General features: G+C 37.6%; 1 protein-coding gene across 2 annotated transcripts; it reads left to right on the forward strand.

The window, feature by feature from the left end:
- The first annotated feature begins 325 nt into the window (after positions 1 to 325).
- On the forward strand, positions 326 to 8,235 carry LOC103990755 (serine/threonine-protein kinase Nek5). 2 transcript variants are annotated; one of them, XR_010498199.1, is made up of 16 exons: positions 326 to 1,010; positions 1,101 to 1,167; positions 1,249 to 1,314; positions 1,392 to 1,438; positions 1,535 to 1,580; positions 1,661 to 1,741; positions 1,835 to 1,877; positions 1,966 to 2,015; positions 2,315 to 2,396; positions 2,479 to 2,528; positions 3,703 to 3,776; positions 4,625 to 4,676; positions 4,803 to 5,468; positions 5,547 to 7,026; positions 7,792 to 8,059; positions 8,149 to 8,235. XR_010498199.1 is itself a non-coding variant. In XM_009410010.3 (14 exons), exons 1-14 carry the CDS (start codon positions 913 to 915, stop codon positions 6,969 to 6,971), a joined length of 2,847 nt encoding a protein of 948 aa, XP_009408285.2. In that variant the 5' UTR covers positions 326 to 912; the 3' UTR covers positions 6,972 to 7,174. The 2 variants fall into 2 exon arrangements, 1 of the variants encoding a protein (XP_009408285.2); XM_009410010.3 differs by lacking the exons at positions 7,792 to 8,059; positions 8,149 to 8,235 and having other exon boundaries at positions 5,547 to 7,174.
- The last annotated feature ends 827 nt before the right edge of the window (positions 8,236 to 9,062 follow it).

Below are 9,062 nucleotides of genomic sequence, written 5' to 3' on the forward strand. Positions count from 1 at the left end.
TATTAATCATCATATAATAAGTTAAAAATATTTATATTATTTAAGATTTCAACTACTAGTTAAATAATCACATTATATATATATATATATATATATATATATATTGAAAAGCCTAAAATGAGAAAAAAATTCAAAAATTCATCCAATAATTTTACCTTTAAAATAAATAATCGTTGAGATAAACTGCTAACCAAAAAAAAGAAAAATAATAATAATAACAATAAATATGAAATATTCAATCAACAACGGTTAACAGCTACTACTACTATTACTCCCTTTGTCAGTTTGCTTCCCTTTCAATTCAATTACCTAAGCCTTCGACAGAACTACTCACTCCTCCTGACTTCAAGTCACTCGGAGACGACACCAAATAAGAAGGGGAAAAGAACGGGAGGCGATTGCCGCAAACCCCTCTCTCTCTCTCTCGCTCTCCCGAACCCCAACCCGCATTTCCCTCTTCGATCCTCGATCGCTGCCTGGCTTCCCTTTCGGAGGCCGTCCGATCCTCTCCCTGGAGTCCGAGATCGCCGTTGGTAACCGGAGCTTCGGATGGTGCGGGGTGCAGTAGGCGGTGCGTTGATGGGATGTCGAGACGTCGAATCGCGCCCCTAGCTCCTGCTGGTTTCGTTTCGGGAAGCGTAGGAGGATCGTCTCGTCATGTCACTGGGACAGCGGAATGACGCAGATGAGGATTGATCGATCTGAATCTGCTCGTCTTTAGCTTCTTCAAAGGTGAATATGAGGTCGAGCGCTTCGGGTTTTGTTTTGGTCGTAGTCTCTGGATCTAGACGTAGTGAAATGTAGATTGCGGGCATGGAGCAAGCACCTCTGTCAGAGGACCGAGAGAGGGAGTTGAATATTTTTTAGGTGGTTCGATTGATTCAAGAAAGTGGAGTGTTCTAGATCGAGTTTATGGAGTCTCGAATGGATCAGTACGAGATCCTGGAGCAGATTGGGCGAGGAGCCTTTGGTGCCGCAATTCTGGTAAACCATAAGGTGGAGAAGAAAAAGTAGGTTCAAGCCAACTCCTCACTGCTTAGTTGCGAATCACCGTTATATTATCTATCATCTTTTAATTGCTTATGGGTTTTGGACGTCAGGTATGTTATGAAGAAAATCCGTCTTGCAAGGCAAACAGAGCGGTGCCGGAGGTCTGCTCATCAAGAGGTCTGTGAATCAGATGAGTTAATTATCTAGCTTGTGTATGTCGTGAACAATTTTCTCAACACCGTGGAAATTTGAGTGTAGATGGCTCTGATTGCACGACTTCAACACCCTTTTACTGTTGAGTTCAAGGAAGCTTGGGTGGAGAAGGTAAGGAAACAAGTTGCTTGAAGTCATATGTACTTCGACTTCGGTAATTCATGTATACTTAATCCATCCTAATGCAGGGCTGTTATGTTTGCATCGTCACGGGTTATTGTGAAGGTGGAGACATGTAAGTCACTAGCTGTTACGTCTTTATGTTCCATTTTCCTTCTTGGATGGCATCATGGTATTGGTGTTTATCTTGGAGCTGTGGTGTGTCTTATAGGGCTGAGTTGATGAAGAGATCAAACGGAGCATACTTTCCAGAGGAGGTAATGCCATGTTTCTTCATAAGTCTGTAATTATGTTTGGAAACCATGTGGCTGTTGACATAGTAATTCTTTTTCACCAGAAATTGCTGAAATGGTTTACTCAACTGCTATTAGCTGTTGAGTATTTGCATTCCAACTTCGTTTTGCATCGAGACATCAAGGTTTGTGAGAAGAAGATGCTTTCTTTTCTCTCTACAAATTGGTATATTGTTTGACTGATTTTATGCTGGTATGTTCTTGCACTTTCTTGGCAGTGCTCAAATATATTTTTGACCAAGGATCAGGATGTTCGCCTTGGTTAGTTTCTCTTGATGTAACTACATAATTAGGATTGTCTTTCTTCTGTATTATGCCTTAATATTTATCCTGTGTGTTTCATGCTCAGGGGACTTTGGACTTGCTAAAACTTTAAAAGCAGATGATTTGGCTTCTTCTGTATGTACTACTTCACTTTAATTTTGAGCCCATCATGTGATGTACAGAAATTCAGAAACAATACCTTAGTTCATTAATGACTGGGAGAAAATATAAAGAAGAGACCTACTATTATTAAAACCCCTTCTAAAAATACAATTAATTGAGGTAGGTGAATGAATCTCTAGTCCTCCACATACCTAAACCAGTTGGTGGGAGTTACAGGTTGCCAGGTTGTTTTAATTATATGTTACAATAACATGAGTCAATCTTCTTTGTCTTCAATAAAGTTTTATGATTGGGTTTATTTTCTTCTGTAGGTTGTTGGAACCCCCAATTATATGTGCCCGGAGCTTCTTGCAGATATTCCTTATGGGTTTAAGTCAGACATTTGGTCTTTAGGTATGATGTATTTGTTGTATATTTGTCATACAAAATGCATCGAATAAGCTAGATCATTGATTTAAGAAAATTGGTTGGACAGGGTGCTGTATGTATGAGATGGCTGCTCATCGACCTGCTTTTAAAGCTTTTGTAAGTTTCTAGCATATTCAACCATCTACACTATTTTGTGGACTGTTGTAAAAGTAATATTGATGTGATATTTAAATTTTGGGGAATTTGTTTCTGTACCCTGTAAAATAGTCAAATTTCATGTTTACCACATCAAAGTTGCAATTATCCCTTTATGATCCCTTCAACTGTTCTAAATTATCATAGGTACCCTCATGGTTATACTCCCAGTGAATCGTTAGAATGTTAAAGCCTGCAAAGATTATTTGCCCTTTATTTAAAATTCTCCTGCCAGCATTTAAATTGTCTAAAGCTTTAGTTTTAGGTATTTTTGTGGCACCATTTATTAATTCATTGGTAATGATGTGGTTCAATTCACTGATGTATTAATTCTATGACCTCATGATGAATCCTCGGCTGTGCTGAACTGTGAATGCTCGAAACTGCAGATGCTGAATTTTATCCTCTCCCTAGTTTCTTCATGGCTGGAACTACTTCAATTAATGGTTGTCAATTTGCCTCTTCTCTACAATGAGAAATCACATCTTCCACAATCTTCTTTAAAGATTTATCGGGTTCAGATAAACCATCATATTTACCATTACCATTGTATATGTACTTCCTAAAGTTTAGGCATCCAGATTCGGCAAGACATGCCCAAAAATTTAGGGTGCTGTTTAAGAAATTAAAATTGCACTTTACTATTAAGAATCTCAGAGCCTAGTCACTATTCTTATTCCGTCCTTATCATTTTTGATGGCAGGATCCATTTATGTTATACAGATAGTGTCGTGACCATCTTTAGATCTGGTTTATCCACCTAAACATATGCTGTTTCACTTTTGGCATCTTAAGGATTTTCGAACAGAGTTAATTAAAAGTGTGACCAAGGCTTTCAACAAGAGCAAACAATCTGAAGGCTTCTTTTAGTTCTTCTTAACATGATTGAAGGAACTATTCATTTCCTACTGTCAACCAAAGACATACAGTTGTAGGTGATAGAACCTGTTTTCTCTTTGACCCACACAAATAGTAAGTCCATCTGGTATCAGATTAAACAAATTTCTTTTTCAGGCTCCTTGGTTTCATTTAATATTATTGGCTCTCAGAGGTTTTAACTCAACCTGATTTATATCTCGCATATTTGTGAAAATTATAAGTATTAAAGTAATAGTTCTTGAAAGTATTATTGCAGGATATGGCTGGACTGATTACTAAGATTAACCGGTCATCTATTGGTCCTTTACCTGCATGTTATTCTTCTTCCTTGTAAGTATTCCTTTTCACTAACATCATCACAGCAACTGTTCATCATAAATTAACTTTACCAAAGGATTTACTATATCATTCCATTAGTGTGGTTCTCCCTCCATGCATGTAATAATTCTGGTTCTTTGAATCCACTTTCTAAAGTATCTGATGCAGTTTTGGAATGTTAAAAACTGAATCAATTGAACCCTTTAACACTAGTTTGCTAGTTCCTACTGTTTAACTATGTCATTATCTAGGATTAAGTATTTAATTGTTATGCATTAGTTCTTTATCAATTATTAACTTAGTGCTTATTATGTTTTTGGGTGACCTAACCTTGAGTAAATTATTTAGAGCAAACTTCAATCTCAACATCATTAGCAGTTTGCATTTAAGTAATAATACTTTTAGTTAAATGTATCTACTTAGTTTGTTTTTCGAATTTTGCTAATATTTATTGTCCTAGATTATGAATTGTACTTGGTGGGCTTGCATGGGCTGTTTAGGTATGGGCTTGGCTGGTTACATGGACTGTTCAATTATGAAATCCTTGTCTGTGTGTATATGGACTGCAGGTGCTTTTGATGGCTGCTTAATAAGTTCACCCCTCTCCCAGATTCACCAATGATAATGGTAGAAAATTTTGTACTAGAGATAGATGATGCTATTTTAGATGATGTGGTAGATACTTTATGTGCAATAATTCTGATAAAAACAGGTTCTGCTATATTATATTCTACTGCTGTTGATGCAAAATTGTCCACAATTTTATGGCAGATATTCGGAGCTTTAGGTTCTTCATAAATATAAGTAGAATGTTTGAGACAAACTGACTAGGAAAACTGATGTTTCTGTTGTTATTGCAGGAAAACTCTTATCAAAACCATGTTGAGAAAGAACCCAGAGAATCGGCCAAGTGTAAGCCATTTAAGTTACTTTTACAGATAATAAGCAAGCTATCATTTCTTTTGCGTTTGCCTAACAAAGTGTATCTAGTGTTGTTCCACAACATCATCTAATTATTTTATGATTGAATCCAATCAGGCATCTGAAATTTTACGTCATCCATGTTTGCAACCATATGTCAGTCAACAACGTCCATGCCCTGATCCTTCAAATGTGTCACAATCACTAGAAAAGCCCATCTCAATTTTGCAAGGTCAGAGTAATATGTCCGAAAGCCAAAGTAGCAGTATTTCAGGCAGTGATAAGGAGAGTTCGCAGTCGAGCAACAAATATACATCAGAACTGTCAATGAAGGGGGACCAAAAGGCAATTGAACCAGACACTGCTTCAACTGATGATGGGGTAGCTTCTGATTATAACAGTAATTCCCCTTTTTATGCTAGGGGTGGTACTGAAATCTCTGAAATTGTTAAAGAGAGACAAGATTCATCAAAAGTTTTACAAGTTGATGAGCAACAAAATATTGAGTCCAGGCAACCAAGAATTTCCAAAAATATGCTGACCGCTTTTAAAGAGGGTGTTAAAGCTAGAGAAAGCAGTTCTCCTGTGAGAGCAAGTCGAGTAAAAGTAGTTGCTGCATCCAACCATAGGAGTAGTACAGAGCAATCACCTAAGGTGTCCAAGCCCACTGGTGCCAGTTTTTCGAAGCCAAAGCCTAATGCAGAAGCGCCACCTGATGAACCAATCAAGAACATTTGTGATTCTGAAAAACAAGTGCAAGGGTTACAGAGCTTTAAGCACCTGGTAAGATAATCTTCCCAGTAGTCATTTGACAAATTTCTTTGTTTCTCTCCATTTATCATTCAAATTTTCATGTTGCAGTCACCTGTATCTGAATCCTCTCCCAAAACTAAAGCCAGATATGATGAGGCTTCACGGACTGATCCTGTTAAGCATATTCTGGAAGACAATGTTCCTCCTAAGAGGAGGCAAAGGATATTACCACCCAGCCTCACCAGAAGGCCAACACTCCCTGCTCCAAACGCTGCTGGAGTTGACAATCCAAGTCCTGTGGATAACGGGAACAAGAGTCCTTCGAACAAATTAACTCAGGAGCCAGGTGTTAGTCCAAACAAAAAAATCTACAGCCCCAGGCAAGTCATCAGCCTGATGGAAGATTCTGAGATGATTCCTATTAGTCCTTCTAAAGGAATGCAGATTAATAAAGATAATTTAGAGGTGCCACCTGTTCATACTGAAGATTATCTGATGGCAAGGGTTAAGGAGCAGAGCAAATTGTACTCAAACTGCACGGATGATTGTGCTGATGAATCTTCACCTGCTAAAATTTCAGAATCCAGTCCGACAAAATGTTCCTCTTGCACACATTCAAGGCTTGATTATTCATTTGCAGATAGTCAAGAGCATGACAGTGGACCTTTTCCAAACTTAGAGATCAATACATTGGACTTACAGCAGAGCACTATAAATGATAAAATTACCTCCAGTTCAGTTTTAGAGCTGTCCTTATCCGGAACGGAACAAGAGTTTGTTTTCAAAGATGATATTTCTATGAGCAAGTCTAACCAAAATCCAATTGTGAAACGAGTTGGTGATGACAAGTTTATAGTCAGAGAGCTTCTTTCATCCATAAAAGACATTGCACCTTTTGTTCCAGCATCATCAAAGAACATACCTGCGGAGAAGGCGCCAATCACAAATCAGATCTTGGAAAGGCCAGAAGCACCTCATATAACCCCAGCTTTTGAAGATGTCATTCATGTTATAAGGCATAGCAGCTTCCGCGTTGGCAGTGACCAGCCTGTGCCGGAGAGCATGGATAAAGGCATCCAAAACATGGATCCTGGGAGACTCTTAAATGTGGTGGAAGAGGTGGATATGAGAAACATCTCACAGAACCTAGAACCACCAAGATTTGTTGATTCTGTGCGTATTAAATCGAATGTTTCAGAAGGCAGCATCATCAAGGAGAAACCAAACAGCTCAGAATCTGTGAGACCAACGTCTACAAACGTTGGATCTGTTTCGTCGGAGTCATTGCTTAGTTCAAAGGAAGAAGGAGGTTTCGCTAAAGAAACATTAGATGTAAAATCTTTTAGGCAGAGAGCAGAGGCACTCGAAGGTTTGTTAGAGCTCTCGGCAGATCTTCTGCAGCACAATAGGTTGGAGGAACTTGCTGTAGTTCTAAGGCCATTCGGGAAGTATAAGGTGTCTCCTAGAGAAACTGCAATCTGGTTAGCAAAGAGCTTCAAGGAGATGATGAGTGAGGACACCAACTGCAAATAATGAGGATTCACATCATTCTTTTTTGGATTACTTTTCTCTTCTCTCTCGCTGCTTGGTAGCTCGCCGACTTGGTCATTCTGTTATTTTTGTTCAATTTGCACAGTTTTTTTTCTTCTGGTATTTATTGGTGAAGAAATAATGTATACTAAGATCTATGAACTAAAATATACTTTGTTGAATAGCACGTAAGATTATTCTAACAATACTCTGTTTTATGCTATCGTAAACAACTAGCTTTTACACACTAAGATATCTCAGTCAATTTCTGGAGCCAGAAGGAAATATTGGTGCATGTTACAAGGTGTGAAGAATTGCGTGCTTGTTAATGTTGTGCATGCTATGTTTTCCCACTAGAGATATAATCCAAGCAGTACAACATATGGATTAATCTACAATTCGAAGGCAGCATTCTTTTTTGTTACTTCTACACTGTACTAAGTTGAGCTTGTATGGGCTATACATGGAACTCTCTTTTTCTTGGTTATTATTTGTAACTCATATGGATTAATCTATGACAAACAGCTGAATGATAGTATTATTTGTTTAGATGCTTGAATATGTGATTTCTGGTAGATTCTGGTGGTGATATTGTGACTAGAAAGTAATTCCTGCTCAACTACAAATATTCTTTCATAGATAATTTCTCATTTACTTGTAGCCACTTGCAAGAATAATGTGTAAGAAGTAGGACTACTCTGTCGGCAATTTGGCTGCTTATTGATGAATAGATTGATTGCATAGCTTGCTGTGGAGAAATTTTGCAACTATTACCTTGACCTAACATTCTGACTTGTTTATGTTACTCTTCCATGTGATTAAGGTGGATTGGACCATGTCAAGCCACCGATGGAGTACCAATCATCTCAACTTCATGTGGTGGGGAGTCCAGCTGCTACCATGTCCCAATCATCTCAACTTCATGTGGTGAGGAGTCCAGCTGCCACCAGCAAAAGCTTTATGACCTCCGAAGTCAAGCTAAAGGTATCGACAGGATTGCTCACCTGAATGATACACACTGAATTATCTTGGGCAGCAATGCATGGAAGAAACATTTGCAAGAATTTGGCCCTTCCAAGATTTTACTGCAGGTAAAAGGTTTCTTGAGTTTTTCTTGAATTTGAAAAGATGCTGTTCCACGATAAATCACTTCTACACTTTTTTTTTTTTGGATATACAGGTATATCGATCCATACTACTGCTCAGTATCATTGAAACAAATAATAATGTAAATATAAATACACTATATCTGTCCTAGTATCAAGTTATTGATTTTGATATTGGTGCTTGGTTGGACTGACAAATATCTAATTGCTTGTGATTGATGTATCTTCAGGTAATCAGAGTTCCCAAAGTGAAAGTAATTGAAAGTTGAATTGCTAGGTGCTTTCCTTTCCTTGATTCATATTTCGGTTATACTGTGGTTTTATCTAATTAGATAAAATATGTTATAGATTTAATTAGATTTTGATGATGATTATCAATCAATAAAAAAAATTTAATTATGATAAGATTTCTTAGGAGATAAGAGAGACTCTTCTAATTATTTATTATAGATCTTCTGTTCTCATTTATAAATAGATATGAAATATTTTTCTAGTTTAGTTCTCTTTACATATCGATATTATTGTGATATTTGAATTCATAGATGGATGCCCTTATAGATCAAATATAGATTTTTTTAGATGATATTAAAAAATAAGTATTATAAATTTGATATATTGTTATTTGATTTCAATCATGACATCAGTGTCTACCATATCGAATCGTACCGCTCGGTACGGGTGGTACGTACCGGTCCGACAGGCCAACGGTACGTGGACCGTTCGGTACCGGTCCGTACTGTAGCAGTGCTACAATGCTCGATACACCTGGGTGTATCATTTGGTACACCGTATCGTACCGGTACCGAGCCCAGGTCGAAATACCGGTACGGGACGGTATTGCGAACCTTGCATGACATTAAAATTTCTTTATGTAACAGTAACATATTATGATTTTTTATGTTTACATGATTGATGTACTGCATGCTACTGAAAACGTGGTCTATTATTTGAGACAAATAGACTAATAGAGTACTCCTCGGGGTTTAAT

This window comes from Musa acuminata, chromosome BXJ3-7 (genome assembly GCF_036884655.1).
Source record: "Musa acuminata AAA Group cultivar baxijiao chromosome BXJ3-7, Cavendish_Baxijiao_AAA, whole genome shotgun sequence".
Classification (NCBI taxonomy): domain Eukaryota; kingdom Viridiplantae; phylum Streptophyta; class Magnoliopsida; order Zingiberales; family Musaceae; genus Musa; species Musa acuminata.